Below are 16,492 nucleotides of genomic sequence, written 5' to 3' on the forward strand. Positions count from 1 at the left end.
TGCTTACTGCACTTAACAACATAGTTTATTTTTCTCCCCTCAGACTGTTTATGTGTGTAGCTACTGTTCAGACAAGGGGTGCTGGCGGATAATGAGCCAAGCTAACGTTGATAGTGTGCCTTAAGTGCATAGTGGGTTTAGTCATTCACAGATGCCCAAACGCCTGAGAAAAGAAATGAAGAGCTAGTTACAATAATCTGATTTGAAAAGGGAACTAGTGGTATGATGCACTAAATCAAGCCAATAATCAGCCCAATAATCAGCCACTTATTCACTCAAAAGCTCAACATTTCTTATTTTGCTCAAAGTGAGAAACTTGACTTCCGTTGCTTCAGTGAACAAACCCCTTGTGTGTTGCCCGCGAGCACACAAACCAGGAAGGTTGCGTTAGCTTGTTAGCTATGATGACGGGAGGGTCATAAATGGCCACACGTGTTGATAATTCAATAAGGACTAGCGTAAGGCTTAACGGGCCAGTGAAAGAGCTCCACTGAAGGGGACTCTGCAGTGGACGTCAGAGGCCCACAACAACACACAACACTGCATGGGAAGCATTACTAACTTAACATGATTTTCCACTTCAATGAAATGGCACAACATTATTTTAAGCAAACAACTCTCTACGGCCATATTCACAGGCAGAACATCTGGCAGTGATCTCAGAGGAACTGCACCACTAAACATGAAAGTAAGCAGTTACTCTTCCAATTATCAATGCTGGATGACTCAGGGGAAATAAATTATCTGTGGACACTTTGATAGTCTTCAGTCTTCTGCATTATATAAGTGCCATATAAGTGTGGCTGTGTTAACTGAGCCAATATTTCTTTAATGAGACTGGCATTGCTACAGTACCTGCCAATTACCTTCCGTATGTGCACACAAAACTGACACCTACAATGTGTGAAGGATGTCTGTCCAGGCCATGGAATGACCTGCCATGACCTTAACACCAGACCCAGTCCACTGTGCAGGTCTCACCTGGCTGATGAGCTGCACGATGAACTCCACCACCAGCTTGGACTCCTTGTTGAACATGCCCTGCCAGAGCTTGTCCACCACACGCTGGGTGAAGTAGAAGACGTTGTTGACCAGTGTCTGGTAGTTGCCCCCGGTGGTGATGGGCATGGAGGCATCCTCTCCTGCGGATGGACAGTGCGGAGGTGTGTGACAGTGAGGAAGAGTCACAGCAAACATATTGAGAGGTCTGTCTGCATTCTGGTCAATACCAAAAATTTGCCAGCCTACACCCACGTTGGGTATATTATTATGCCGAAGGCAGTTCTATCCCTGAAGAGGCAGAGATCTGGATACACTTTAAATGACTCTTATCTATTTGATAATTTAGCTCATGTACATTTCAAAATCATCTCTTTAAAGTGTGGCAGCCGGAGAAGCCCTAGACGAGATTAAATTCAGACGTGTAAAAATTTAATTAGACTAAAATGAATTTCAATGATGCTTAAATCAATCTCTATTATTATGTATAGGGGCTAGGGCTGTCAGTTTTGGGAAAAAATCCTGTTCGATTTTTGAGACATAAGTGTTCATTGAATCGATTGTAAAATCGATTTTCTACGTCTAAAGACGCTTCCATTTTCAACGGCAAAAATAGGCCAATCCACTGACAACTAACAGGCATTAGGACGAAGGTAAGGAGGGCGCTTGAAGATGCACAAGCCAGCAATATTTCTGATGATTTATTAGCGTGAAGTTTCGTTCACAATGACAAACAGGAGTGCAACATTCTCGAAAAACAATAAGCAGAGTGGACTGCCATAACATCAGTGAAAAACATTACAGCAGGCTTCTACGTGGCTGTGTTTACGATTAAAAATGTCAAACAAATTTCGGCTACATACTAGGAACTCATGACTGCACAGTTTGCATACCGCTTTGTCCTTCTCCATAGTTTGATCTACCCAAAACCCGAAGTGCTTCCATATCGAACTCCTCAAGTTATTGGGGCTTATCACTCGTCTCTCTCATGTCGCACAGGTTGATCGCGTTGTCCTCCATTTTTTGGCAAACACCAGCAGCACAGCAGCTGATTGAAACAGCTGTTTCCGGTGCGTAAAATTGTTGGGAATTTTCGGAATTCTTTATTTTCTTTTTCTGCTTGTTTGTGGGTTTTGTTACATCTATCTTTTTTATTTGTTTAATTCATTTAAAATGAAGTGTACATATTTGGTTAAAATCAATTCCCTATTTTAGTTTTCGAAACTTGTGATGGTTGGTCCAATCGATTGTGCAATCGATTTTCGAACGTAAAGTGACAGCCCTAATAGGGGCTCTAACTAAATCATGAGCTGCCTAATAAGAGTGTGGGTGTCCTATGGTCAGGAAAGTGGCTGGTCTTACCTAGAAGCACGTCAGCGGCCAGGAGGTGCTCCATGACGCTGTCCAGGATGTAGGACTGGAACTCCTTCTGCTGAGCCCTGGTGGAGCGCTCTGGAGAGGCCTGAGGATGAACAACATAGTGGCTGCTAAATACTACTGCTCTTGTGGAAAACTACAATACTCACAATTCCCTTCATCAAGGAAAAGCATGGCCACCAACCAATTCACGTGTTCCATCAGATCATAACACAAAGAAACACTCACACCATCCCACACTCACACGTCCCCTTACCTCCAGCAGCAGGTCGATGATGGGAGTCTGCTTGCTGGCTGGGCTCAGGCAAAGGTTGTCCATGATGAGCACACGCATGAAGTCAAACACATACTTCTTGGCCGGGTGATTGGTCAGGTAGGTCTTGGCACCTACGTTGCAATACTCCGACTGGCTGCGGTTCATGCCGGAGTCGGCCGCGAAGGCCTTGAACTCTTCAGCGGGAGAACCTGCCTCGTCATCAAGGTCAGTGACCTGCAGAGGAAAAAACTTTAAAATACTGTCTAAGCAGGCAGATGATATACATTTTGAACAGAGCTGGTTTTTTTTTTGGTAAATCTTCATTTTAACTAAAAATGACAAACTATCAAATTGGTCAAAAATGGTGATGACAAAAAATCATTCTTTCTCTGTAAGCCACTATGAAAACGAGCAAACTACAGGTGAATGAATGAATGGGATTGTGTGAAGGGGGGGGGGGCGCACCATCTCAGAGTAGGGCCGGATGTTGAAGGGGAAGACGGTGGCGGCGAGGGCACACAGGAACTCCGGGCTGTGCCACATGGGGCTCAGGTCGGGCACGTTGTGGTACAGGTAGCGGAAGAACTGCATGAGGGTGACGGGGTACTCCCTTAGCCACGAGCCCTCCTCCTCAGACTGCCACGGCTGCAGAACAACAACAACACACGCGGTCAACACTCAACACGCGCATGAGGATCTCACTTACACAACTACTGGTGCTGATGTGGATGTGTCTCTGCATAGAAAAGTATCCGCATACAGGCATACAGGCATGAAAGCATACTCAAAGAAATGTTGGGTGTATATATTATGCATGACATTGTGTGAGTATGTCTGTAAGAGTGTTTATAAGGGCATGCATATGTGTGGGTGTATTTCTTCATATTTCTGGATAATTGTGTGCATGTGTATACATGATGAGGGTGAATTTGTGGGTATAAATACAAGTTATGTGTATGTAAACAAGTGCAGGTGAGTTCCCGGATGTATATTTATGTGTGTGTGTGTGTGTGTGTGTGTATGTGTGTGCGTGTGTGCGTAGGTGTGTGTGTGTGCGTGTGTGTGTGTGTCTCCTCACCAGGTTGAGCATGCTGCGCAGCATGGCCAGCAGAAGGAAGGCTGCCTCGGTGCACACGCTGTGGATGGAGTTGACCACCGTGGCACTGGACGCCGGCACACCGAAGATGAACGACCAGATGGAGTCCAGGTCAAACTGTGCGCACACACACACACACACCCACCTCAGATTCATAATTCCATAACGGGCATATGGTTTTCATAATGCCATGAGAAAAGCCAAGCATGCACAAAAACAACAGTGCAAGTCTCACACACACACACACACACAAATATTTCAATGCATTCCTAATATCCCTACTCATGCTCTGTGGTTTGGAGTAAAGGACAAACTAACCTAAAATCTTGTCAGCCACTCATTTGTCCTGACAAATACTGCCAGTACACTGTACCGCCCAATATGTCATTCCATGTTATGTTATTTCAGTGCAGATTTTCATCTGTGTTGCAATTTATCTGCATCGATAAATCACTTGTGCAATAAACGCAGCAGCACGTAAACAACAAGCTGCAGACATTATTATAGCTAGTCCACAGATCAAGAGTGATGGGGAAATGTAATGAATAAAAACACAAAGGCAACTGGCAGATGGAAACACTTCAAATAGAAAACAAAAGTACACCAATACTTGATTTTGATGACCTACAATAAATAGACAAACACATGACAATTTAATGTTTAACAAATCAAAATCATTTTCAAAACAATCATATCTAACAGTCAACAGATCTGCATTGCTCATGGTCAACACACAGTTGACAGTATAATAGCGGGCCACCCAAACAAATGACATCAACACACAGCATGGGTGGACATGAGGCTGGACGATGGCTGCTGCGGTTTGAGGTCAGACAGGTGAGGATACAACAGACCTCAGGTCATTGGACAGATCCTCACAACTCAACACGACATGACATGACATGACATGACAAGATAGAAAAGCCAGGGTGGGAACAGTGAAGAAGCCCCCAAAGACAGGCACAAACACAAAACAAAACCACACGCATGTATGGGGTCCATCCATCCGTCCATCCAGTCACACACACACACACACACACACACACACACACACACACACAAACACACACACACAGCCGTTAGTGTTGTTAGATACAGCTGAGGACAGATGGAGTGCAGATAGACAGACCTGCGTGTGGACTGGCACACACTGAGAGGACACACACACACACTCACACTCTCTCTCTCTCTCTCTCTCACACACACACACACACACACACACACACACACACACACACACACACACACACACACACACACACACACACACACACACACACACACACACACACACACACACACACACACCGAGGAGCGTTAGTAGTATTAAAGGGGTTGGTACTGACATGTACCTGCAGGCTCTCGGGCAGCTCGCTGACGGGCTGCTGCAGGAAGAGGGCCATGAGCAGGAAGTAGAGCTCGGGCACGTTGGTGTGCTTGGGCAGCAGCGCCTGCATGACGGGGAAGCAGGGGAAGTGGCACGCGTCACGGTTGATCTCACGCAGCGTGGAGCGGCCGCCCGCACTGCGGCCCACGTTAAAACCTGAGAGTAGGAGGAGGAGGAGGAGAAGGAGGAGATGGGGGGAAGAGGGGAAAGGAGGAGAGGAGAGGGGGATGAGGAGGAGAGGGAGGAGTCCGAATTAATGACAGAGGAGGAAAATTAAGTAAAACAAACCTCTCAGCATCCAGATAACAGGGCTGTACAGTCAAAACTAGTTTAACACCAGAAGCGCCAATCATTTCAGAACTACTTTTTACTGCTAAAACTTTTTAAACGGTCAAATTGACCAGTCGCAGCAGTTAAGGTCCAAGTTCAAGGTTCAAGGTCCCCCCAGTCCAAACTCCCTTACCCAGGACAGTCCCGATCTTATTGGTCAGCACAGAGTCGGTGTGGTCCAGCCAGCCTCCTCCGGACAGGCCCTCCTTGAAGCGGCTCAGGATGGGCTGGTTGCTAAGCAGCACCACCAGGATCCAGAGGGCGGCCGTCACCGAGCTGGAGTGCAGGTGCTCCTCCATGAACATGAGCAGCCAGTCGAAGCCCAGCGTCCGCACCAGCTCCTCACACGCCCTGCAGGGGGCGCAAGAGAGCACAGGAACTCAGTACACTATTGGGGGGGCGGAGGGCGTGGGATAACACTGACCTGGCAGCGCTTTTTAGTGGCAATTCATTTGCATTTGTAACCAAGTGTGGTGTAAGTAAGAGGTGAGGTGTTGAATAAACAAAGCTTTTAGTTTACATGCAGATTTCATCACCAAAACAAAGTGTGCAACTCCATAAGGCCTTTGAAACATGATGAAATAGCTTCTAACTACCTAAGAAAATATCTCCTGGCTCATTTCATTGCAGTATTTTTGAACGTTAACTGCCACTTAAAGGATAAAAGCTAGCAAAGAAACATAAGTGGAAAATATTTTTTATTCAACGCCACCATGCTCTCTCTGTTGCACTACATCGCTCAAGGTCTGGACTGTGTGCCAGTTCCTGAGCCACCATTGCCTGGCTGTGGGCTATTCACTGCACACGCACACGCACACACACACACACACACACACACACACACACACACACACACACACTGTCCTTCACCCTCCTGCTCTTCTACTATGACCTGCATTTTAAACGTGTTTAGCTGTTAGCGATAAACTGGCTTGATGTGATCTTAAGGGAAGAGTACTGTGTTATCAGAGGATGTCTACTATACGATTTACAATTTGAAAACAGCAGGGGGAGCCGTAGAGCACCATGGCAAGGCACATGCCCATCAGTAGGCATTACTTCACTATAAAATGGGTTGCTGATGGAAAACTGACTCTGGACCAGTGCTCAAGCACTATAAAGCTATACCGTGACAATGCTGTTTTAAGCTCATCTGAGATTCCTAACATTTCTTGAATCCATTTGGACCCATTTGCCATTTGTGATTGTGATGGGGGTGCAAAAGTAGACTAAGAAGCTAAGGATATACTGTCTGCATTTGTAGGACCAGGCTACAAACTGTGACAACTAAGTCGTTCCTGTTCCCGTTCAGCTGGGAGTTTTGTCTTTATCAAAGGAACTCAATGTGATCAGAAGAGGAAGCCGTGGAGCACGACTCCAGGTTTATTTAACAAAAACATCTTATGTAACTCCAGACTGAAGCTAGCTAAGCAGCATTCACGGTGGTGTGGGGTGGGGGGGTGGGGGTGGGGGATGGTGCCAGTTCAGACGTAATGTTCAACATCTGGGAGTAAAAGCAGAAGAAAGGAAAGTTGAAGAGAGAGAGAACAACAGGGAAGAAGAGCAGAGAGGAAAGAAAGAGAAGAGGAGAGTAAAGAATAGGCGATGAGGGAAGTGGAATGGAGCAGGGAGCAGGGGAGAGGTGCAGGTGATGAGAAGTGGAATGGAGCAGAGAGAAAGAAAGAAGAGGAGAGGAGGAGAGGAGAGGAGAGAGGAGAAGAGAAGAAAAGTCTAAAATAGAGGAGGAGAGGAAAGGAGAAGAGAAGACTAGAGGAGAGGAGAGGAGAAGAGAAGACCAGAAGAGAGGAGAGGAGAGGAGAGGAGAAGTAGAGAGGAGGTCAGAAGAGGGAAGGTGATTAAGGGAGAGGGGCAGGTGATTGGAGAAGTGGAACGGAGTAGAGAGGAGAGAGGAAAGGAGAAGAAAAGAGAGGAGAGGAGAGAGGAGAGGAAAGGAGAGGAGAGAGGGAGAGGAGGTCAGATGAGGGGCAGTGATTAAATGAGAGGGGCAGCGAGGGCAGCTGGCGGAACTCACTGCCCGTTGACGGTGCATTTCTCCTTGGAGGTGAAGAGCAGCTTGAGCAGGATATCCAGCAGCCGGTTCCTCAGCAGAATCACGTTGGCAGACAGCAGACCACCAAAGTCATCCTCGTTCCCTGAGCGCACACACAGAAAGAAACAGAGAGAGAGGAAAAACGTTTAAACAGAGAAATAAGACAGACAGATGATGTGATACTGTACAACAGAAATTGAGAAACTGGCATATCAATAAGAGGGTAACACCAGATAAACCAGTTAGGCCTCCAGACTGCTTCAAAATTCTAATTTTTGAACAGTGGTAGGTGGTAGTGATTATCAGGTTAAGTCATTGATAACTGATGTGGGGGTTGCACAGTGTGTGTGTGTGTGTGTGTGTGTGTGTGTGTGTGTGTGTTGTGTGTGTGTTGTCTGTGTGTGTTGTCTGTGTGTGTGTATCTCACCTCCATCTACTTTCTCCTCACTGATTTCCATGACGACAAACTTCTCACACACGGCGAATGTGGGCAGGGTGGACGAGATGAACTGTCCGAATCTGAGGGAAAAAGAAAAGAGCGGTCCAGAGCTGCCTCAACTCCACATAAGCACAGAGCTCATCCCAAATGCAGGCACCACAGACAGTTACGGGCAGCCTCTGTTGAAAAGTAGCTTCTGTACTTTTGTCTTTGATGTTGCAACGCAGTGTAGTGTTTTCAGAAAAATGATCAGGCATTCAGAAGAATAAAATGCACTCATCCACTGACTTTATCCCCAAATTATAGAGAAGTGCTGCAGCAGTTCAGCCGGCTGTATCCTAGTTATTGGTGCGTATCAAGGACAACACCAGAAGCGCTCTGAGCTCTGTTGCTGGGCAACCACATTTTTACTGGTGAGGCCAGGGAAGTGAACGCAGCCGTAGCTATCTTTTGTAGGGACCCTAAATTGCCTTTTCAGTAGATCTCTGCGCACCACTTACATTTAGAATTTTTAGGTTTCATTTATTTATTCATGAGCTTTCATCAAGTTAAATGCATTAAGTACCAATATCTGAATTACCTGAGGCCCAGAGGGTATTTTTGGTAAAGGGAACAAATCAAATTGGTCTCTATATTGCACCTCAATTGGGATCTCAGTGTTAACTTAACAGTATTTCATGTGCACCTTGGATGTTTAAGTATAGTTGTGTGTGTGCATATATTTCCTTGGGAGTTATGTGTGTACATTATGCATGCAGAACCTGTGAGTGTGTGTGTGAGTGAGTGTGTGTGTGTGGCCTGACGTCCTGCAGCGTCATGCATCTGTGTCATGTGTGTGTGTACCTGAGCAGGTCGTAGGAGTTTGGAAAGCCCTGTAGCAGCAGGCTGAGCACGCTGCTGATGGCGGTGATGGTGGGCTGGGACAGCGACGTGTCCCGCAGCGTCAGCAGCAGCTTGGGGATCAGCTGGAACTCACGCAGCAGCTTTGCATTCTTCGCCGCCTCACTGGAGACACACACACACACACACACACACACACACACACACACACACACACACACACACACACAGATTAAATCACTGATAACACACAGAGGAAGTCAGTGACAACACGGACAGAAATACAAGAACATCCAACACACACAAACGCACACAGATAAACAGATACACACATACAGTACATGATACACACTCACCTTCACTGATCTGTCATTAACCCATCACACACAATTACATTCCCTCTGCTTGATTGCAAACAATTACAGTTTCCTCCAGTGATAGTGACAGAACACACACACAAATACACACACTCACCTGGACTCAGTCAGCAGCTCGATGAAATGCTCAAACAGAGACAGGTGGAGCTCGTACGGAGCGTGCAGCCACACCTGCAGAGGGGTCAAAAAACGTGTTTGGCTTGTAACACAAATAATGACACTTCAAGGCCATCCCATCATTGTTACCTTTAAGTAAGAGTCGGCCAAAACAGTGTCAAGCAAATAACATATTAATCACCATCTTCTTTTTTTTTGTATATTTTTTGGGGGCTTTTTGGCTTTTATTGTTAGAGGACAATGAAGAGTGTCAGGAAGCAAGTGGGAGAGAGAGATAGAGCGGGACTGGGAAATGACCCAAGTCGGACTCCTGGACCGAAGGTGTAGAAGCTGTAGCCAGTTGCACCACAGTGCCTCCGCATGAATAACCATCTTCAATACCAATTAAAAACCAACAAGACCCAGTGCTACAGCAGGTCATGTAGTAGCATCCCAGACAAGCCCCAGCCCAATGTCTCTCCAGGGCTTCCCCAGGCCTCCGTCTCAGGCACTCACCTCGAAGTCGCACAGCAGGTCCTGGAAGGCAGTGGAGTTGGGGATGATGGAGGTCTCGTGACCGCTGTCCACCGTGCCCACCAAGGAGAAGGTCAAGTGGAGGATGTGGCTGTTCAGCAGAGAGCGCTTCTTCTTAAGCAGCATGGCCAGCAACTGTCCACACACACACACACACACACACACACACAAACCACATCAATCACACAAACACACATATATACACACACAATGCATACACAAACTCTCACACAGACATTCTGTTGTACTTCAGCACTATCATCAATCCCAATCCAGTACACAGCTAAACCTGCATCAATAACTATCGCACACCAGCAAATAACACTATCAGTTATACGCTTACAAGAACGTCAATAACAATGGGTCATACACCACCCATCCCAGCTCTACTCAATCACAGACTCCTAACAACCAAACAACCATACAGCTAGCCAACATAACAGGTTAAAAATACTGTTACCCATTACAAACAGCTATACTACCATACTTGCGAGAATTACACAAACAACACATTATACATGTATATATATATGTATGGTCACTTCAACAGCACCACTTAACCAAAAAAACGTTCCATTTTCCTAACAATGGCTGAAACGGCAGCTTTAAACTGCACTGGGTGACTTGTGTGGTGGGTGACTGGCCTGCTGTAAAGCGTATGGCTCTGGTGGATATGACTGGCTGTAACAGGCTTTGTCCTCCTGTGATGTGCGGTCACAGTGCAGCGGTATCTCTCCGGCCCACCTGGTAGCCTTTGATGCGCTCCATCTCTTTACTGGCCAGGGGGTTGCTCTTGACGACGCACACCAGCGCCTTGACTGCGGCGTACAGCCCTTCCACGTCTGATGCCATGGCGACGAGTCCCAAGATGGCCGCCGCACCGCCGACGTACTGCAGGTTGGTGGCGACGGGCTTAGGCTCAAACGCACGCACTCCTGAGGAAGATAAGGAGAGAGAGAGAGAGAGAGAGAGAGAGAGAGAGAGAGAGAGAGAGAGAGAGAGATTGTGACCACACATGTGTGCACACACACAGAGACACCGTGTGCAGATACACAAGCACACACACTCAATCACACACACACACACAGCCAAGACTGAGGAGCCAACATCAAAGGCCTCACATGGAGAAGGCTGATAGCCACAAAGCTATAAGTGTTCATTTATCAATTACAACATTCATGCTAGGCCTCTTCACCCTAGAGCTTTAATCACATTCAGAGAGACACAAAATCCTCTTGGACTTCAAAGTACCAAAGAAAGCCCCCACCCACACACACGCCAACCCTGCCACCCACCCACCCCCACCTCACTCCAACCCCCCTCAACTCTGGCAGCCACCTGAGGGCTCATGGGAGTCTTACCCAGGTAGCCAATCACAGCGGCTCCTATGCTGCGGGCTGGGCCGTTGAGGTGGCCCGCTGAGTTGTTGATGAGTTTCACCGGTGTGGCGTTCTCGTGAGAGGATACCGCTAGCTGCAAGGGAACATGGGAAATCATCAGAAAATGAGGTGAAAATGTATTCTTTATTAATTCTTTTTCCCCCCTAGTGTTCATTTGCCTGTAGGCCTTCCAGCACAGAACAATACTGTACAGTACACGTTCATAATGTTGTGTCTGTGACTGTGCCAGGCCCTGAGGTAGCCTTGATGCTGTGCCCATCTGGAAGAAATGAGCTTGTGCAAGCCACACACTGACCACACCTCTCACTAGCGCCAGATGGACACTCGCATGCATTCTCCTCAGCACTGGTGACTTGGCAGGGGAGTTTTAAAATGGACAACTGGATATGAATGTGCATGTAAGAAGAGTAATTACTAAACTATGAAGCTAATTCGTCATCAATGAAGAAAACTCTTAATCCTGATGTAATACCTGCGTAATAACAACGTTGGTATTTACTAGCCAGACATGGTATTCTGTGTGGATCTGGTCAACTCTATGTGGGCTTCATTCAGTCCTGAGTGTCTGTACAGCGCCGAGCAGATGTTTAAAAGGCAGACATTCAGCACTTTCTCTCGTGCTTATTGGGCTGCATCAGCGAGACACACTCCTCCAGGACGCTTCTCTGCCCAGACCAGACGTTAGGTGCTAAAGTCTCACCTAGGAGTGTGTGTGTGTGTGTGTGTGCATCAGTATCTTTATATCTGTGTACCTGGAAGTGTGTTATCTCCTTTTTGTTACTGTGTGTGTATGTGTGTGTGTAAGTTTATGGGGTGCTGATGCAGCTGGTGTACTGGAAGTTAAATGCTGCCTCTGCACTCTGCCACAGATGGGGTTAAACCACACACATAAACACACACACACACTCACAAGATAGACAGGGAGGAACTCAAGGGAGATGGTGCAGAGAAGATGGCAATGGCAACAGCAACAAAGTGAGCTCTAGACAACTATGGAGGTCAAGTACTAAGGGAATCACAAACACGCAACACACACACACACACACACACACACACACACACACACACACACACACACACACACACACACACACACACACACACACACACACACACACACACACACACACACACACACACACACACACACACACACACACACACACACACACACACACACACACACACACACACACACACACACGCTACACACCAAGTTTAGAATATGACAGCAGCAGCGAGACACAACTATCCCCTCGAGAGGAAGAGAGGAAATGTAACACGGAAGTGTGTCCTTTCCCACCTGCTTGGCGATGGCCTTGCTGTCCAGCTTGTTGTAGACCTTCCTGATCTTGGCCACGGTGAGAGCCAGCACAGAAAAGGCGTACAGGCTAAACGACACCTTCTCCTCGGGCACCAGAGCCACTGGACAGGGTGGGGACGCCTCTACCTTGGAGTCTTTACCTGCAGGGGAGGGACAGCAACGTCAGCATGGGGCCGCTGAGGCCGTGGCTGTGGTGGTGGTCAGTATGGTGGTGGTCAGTGTTGGCTGTGACTAGAGTGTGTTATTCATGACATCCCATCAATTCACACAGAAAACGTCAAACAGCTACAAACTTCTTAAATCTTTTTACATTAAAAATCACTTTTGGTTGTACATAATTGGTTGAACAATCACTCTGATCTCTCGGTCACTCACAGAGACAGACACACATACACACACACACACGAGACACATACGTACACACACACACACACACACACAAAACAGAGCTACAGACACAGACACCGAGAGCTTTAACTCACAGGGCAGGTAGACAGCCTGGAAGGTTCCGGCGTAGTTGGGCCCCAGTTCGTAGATGGCGGCCACGCTGGCGGCGGGCAGCACGTCCTCCAGGAAGTGTGTAGGGCCCAGTCGCCACACCAGCGTGGAGACCTGCCGCTGCGCCGGGGGCGTGCCCACGTAGCTGTACACTGCGCTCACCACCGGCGGATTGGTCGACCCCGAGCCGCCCGGTGCACTGTGCACGTAGTGGAGCTGCACAGGATGTGACAAAACAGGAAATGAGGTAGGGGCAGGAAAGCAGGACCAGCCGAAATGAGGTAGGGGCAGGAAAAGCAGTAGGTGTGGCTTGGGCACAAAAAGGCCAAAATGGATGAGGACCAGCCTGACCAGTGGGAGACATGTCACAAAACACCCTCTGGGTACAATATGTATGTACGACTACCTACAAACGGGCAAAAAGCTTTGTCTGTTTCACTTCTTTACTTCACTGAACACACAATTTAGCTAATCAAGGCTGTGACCACAACACAAGTGTTAATCAGACGTGCTTAGAGCAAGGACTAAGCAGGAGCAGGACTGAGTGCTAGATAATCCTGTGCTACACTATGCTTCCCCCAACACAAGGTGGCAGACAGAACTAGAAACAGCCAAGAGACTGAGAAGCTGATGGGATCAGACTTCCCGTTCTCGACCGCCTCTTTCGCTAAAAGAATCTCAGTAAGCAGCAGTCCTCTCCGTCTTAAAGACACGGCAAGAGCAGGAGGCCCTGTGCTGACTCCGCTGGCACAAACACACAGGAAATGACACAGCGCCGATCAGCAAACGGCAGGAAGTGGCTTCTGCGTGCCTGCGGTTTCTGACCTGAAACTGAATGCTATGTAATGTAGTGTGTGAGTGTGTGTGTGTGTGTGTGTGTGTGTGGCAGGCTAGGTGTTGACATTTAACATCTTGTGGTAAATCTCAGCTAAACCACAAGATAACAGGCGAGTAAGATGGGGCTCTCACCACATGAGAATATGCACACACTCCGACACTGACATCTCCTGTAGGAGCAGATGGCTGAATGACAATACTAGGGCTGTTTGACAAAATCTGTCTTCCCACAAATGTCAGTGTGCCCCCCCCCCCCATCTGCCCTCACTTGGTTGGGTCCCCCTAGGTACTTCCTCCCAGGTGCTCAACCACCTGGCTGGACAGTGGGGGTATCTCTCAACCTTGCCTCCAAGCCCTACTGGGACTGTCAACACTCCTGTATCAGGCCATAACAGCATATCTGTACTTTTACAAAAGCAGGCTGTGGAATTCACCATCTGCCAGCCGACACAGACACCCATTCATTATTCATTGAGATATGATCCACTTTTTAAAAAGTATGTCAGACCTGCAAACACTGGTACAGCGTTGCTCACTGGTTAAGTGCCCATTTGACCCCTTTTCCATAAACACAGCATGACCTAGACAATGACAATCTCTGAAATAAGAACACCATTTTCTGAACGTCCTTCCCTCTCGCTCTCTCGTGTCTAAGGATCGGGCTTGGTGCTGGCATTGGGGCACGATGGAGCAGTGTGGTGGGTGGGTTGCTGAATGGGTGGGGGGAGGGGGGATTAGTGTCTCACCTTAACGGTGCTGACCATCTGCCCGTCGATGTAGAGCGTGGCCATGCTGTTCTTGAGCATGCCCCTGCTCATGACCAGCACCAGGTGGTGCCACTGGCCCTCGCTGATCAGATCGCCACAGCGGAACCGTGCGCAGCACGGCAGGATCTCGTAGAAGGACGACTCCTCGCTGAAGTCATCCACTGGAGAGGGGGAAGATGAGAGATTGAGAAAGAGGGAGAGAAATGGGGGGGGGAAAGAGGACAAGAGTAAGTTGAGAGAAAAAGGGAGGTATAAAGTAAAACAGAGAAACAAAGAGAAAAGGGGGGGGCAGCCATATGAGGGTTGACAGAAATAAAAGGAGAGAAAGAGAGAGAGAGAGAGAGAGGAGGGGAAAGGCAAAGGAGAAGGAAGTGAGGTACTGCTGACAGTTCCAGCTGTGTCCTGCCAGTTTGAGCCAGTCTGACACTGACCATACACTCTACTGGCCACCGAGCCTGCAGTCAGTTAAGAAATGCTGATGTATCAGCCTGCCTATTAAGATCTGTCACTTATGAAGTCATGAACACACACACACACACACACACACACACACACACACACACACACTGTGTTGATGTCTGATAATGTGCATGTCTGAGTGCTCTGTCTGTAGATCTGGCCACTTTAGGGATAGAGAGTGGAACTGCATTCTTTTTTTATATATATGACTCAAGTCAAGCGGTCACCTGTCTGCATACAGTCTGACTAAGTTTCTCACTTCTCCTAAGAGATCGTCTCGCTATGCATCTGTCTGTCTATGAGTCTGTCTGTATACATAAGCAGACAGCCAGACAGAGACATGTAGACAGATGCTAGAAGAGCTGTGGGCCTGTCTGGCTATCTGTCCATTTGTCCAACTGTCTCTGTCTGCATGCATAAACATCTGCCTATCCAACCCATGTGTGTTTCTGTCTGTCTCCCTGCTCATCTGCATACAAATATGTCTTCATCTATTTGTCTGCATTTCTGTCAGCCTGTCTCTCTAGTCGTCTGCATACATACATAAACATCTGCCTGCCTGCCTGTCTGTCTGACTGACTTTGTAGTTGTCTGTCTGTATCTGCCTGTCTGTATTTCCATCTCCATCTCTGCCTGCATGTCCTCTCTGTGTGTCTGTCTGTGTGTCTGTCTGTGTGTCTGTCTGTGTGTCTGTCTGTGTGTCTGTCTGTGTGTCTGTCTGTGTGTCTGTCTGTGTGTCTGTCTGTGTGTCTGTCTGTGTGTCTGTCTGTTTGTCTGTGTGTCTGTCTGTCTGTGTGTCAGTCTGTCTGTGTGTCTGTGTGTGTGTCTGTCTGTACCGTAGTTCTGCAGCAGCTCCTCTTTGGTGGAGACCATGAGCGATCGGTCCTTGGCGGACAACACCACGGCCAGGCACACGTAGTGCTGCTCGGATGAGCTGGCCCGCCGCACCATGGTCAGCAGGCGCACCGGGTGGTTCTGCGGCGGTGTGCTGAAGCGCTCGATACAGAACCAGCACGAGTAGCTCAGGCCTGACGGAGGGGGGAACAGACGTTCACCTGCGGAGAACAGAGAGGGAGGTTACCACATCCGGTAGCATTCCTAAGGAGCAGTATTACCATCAGTCGTCTTTATAATGTGTGTGTGTGTGTGTGTGTGTGTGTGTGTGTGTGTATGTGTGTGTGTGTACGTACGTGTATGTTAAGTGAGTGTATTATTGTGTAATATACAACTGATTAACTAGAATTACTCAAGGAAATTAAATTATGCTTTTAAGGATAAACCAGGATTAAATGAATTACTAAAAAAAAATAGTTCCAGTAACAATAGAGTGCAAAAGACATATTGCTGCATATCATGCTCTTTGAAACGCTAAAAGGTACGGGCCACCTGCAGTGGGTAAAAGCAGAGAACACACACACACACACAC

The 16,492-nt window shown here is 47.7% G+C and overlaps 1 protein-coding gene across 1 annotated transcript in view; it reads right to left on the reverse strand.

The window, feature by feature from the left end:
* wdfy3 (WD repeat and FYVE domain containing 3) overlaps positions 1 to 16,492 on the reverse strand; it is an 86,254-nt gene that overhangs the window by 27,390 nt on the left and 42,372 nt on the right. Inside the window, exons 18-35 of the mRNA XM_076270892.1 lie at positions 15,903 to 16,121; positions 14,587 to 14,768; positions 12,988 to 13,219; positions 12,485 to 12,645; positions 11,143 to 11,254; positions 10,526 to 10,716; positions 9,764 to 9,916; positions 9,249 to 9,322; positions 8,778 to 8,939; positions 7,923 to 8,014; positions 7,478 to 7,598; positions 5,579 to 5,796; positions 5,075 to 5,271; positions 3,711 to 3,845; positions 3,098 to 3,277; positions 2,633 to 2,866; positions 2,362 to 2,461; positions 982 to 1,142 (exon numbers count right to left, since the gene is read on the reverse strand). Of these exons, the coding sequence (XP_076127007.1) occupies positions 982 to 1,142; positions 2,362 to 2,461; positions 2,633 to 2,866; positions 3,098 to 3,277; positions 3,711 to 3,845; positions 5,075 to 5,271; positions 5,579 to 5,796; positions 7,478 to 7,598; positions 7,923 to 8,014; positions 8,778 to 8,939; positions 9,249 to 9,322; positions 9,764 to 9,916; positions 10,526 to 10,716; positions 11,143 to 11,254; positions 12,485 to 12,645; positions 12,988 to 13,219; positions 14,587 to 14,768; positions 15,903 to 16,121 (2,924 nt within the window). The remainder of the gene's footprint in view (positions 1 to 981; positions 1,143 to 2,361; positions 2,462 to 2,632; positions 2,867 to 3,097; positions 3,278 to 3,710; positions 3,846 to 5,074; positions 5,272 to 5,578; positions 5,797 to 7,477; positions 7,599 to 7,922; positions 8,015 to 8,777; positions 8,940 to 9,248; positions 9,323 to 9,763; positions 9,917 to 10,525; positions 10,717 to 11,142; positions 11,255 to 12,484; positions 12,646 to 12,987; positions 13,220 to 14,586; positions 14,769 to 15,902; positions 16,122 to 16,492) is intronic.

This window comes from Alosa pseudoharengus, unplaced genomic scaffold (genome assembly GCF_046254945.1).
Source record: "Alosa pseudoharengus isolate Yale_2024_CS ecotype anadromous, Long Island Sound unplaced genomic scaffold, YU_APseudo_1.1 YU_APseudo_1.1_scf_6, whole genome shotgun sequence".
Lineage (NCBI taxonomy): Eukaryota > Metazoa > Chordata > Actinopteri > Clupeiformes > Clupeidae > Alosa > Alosa pseudoharengus.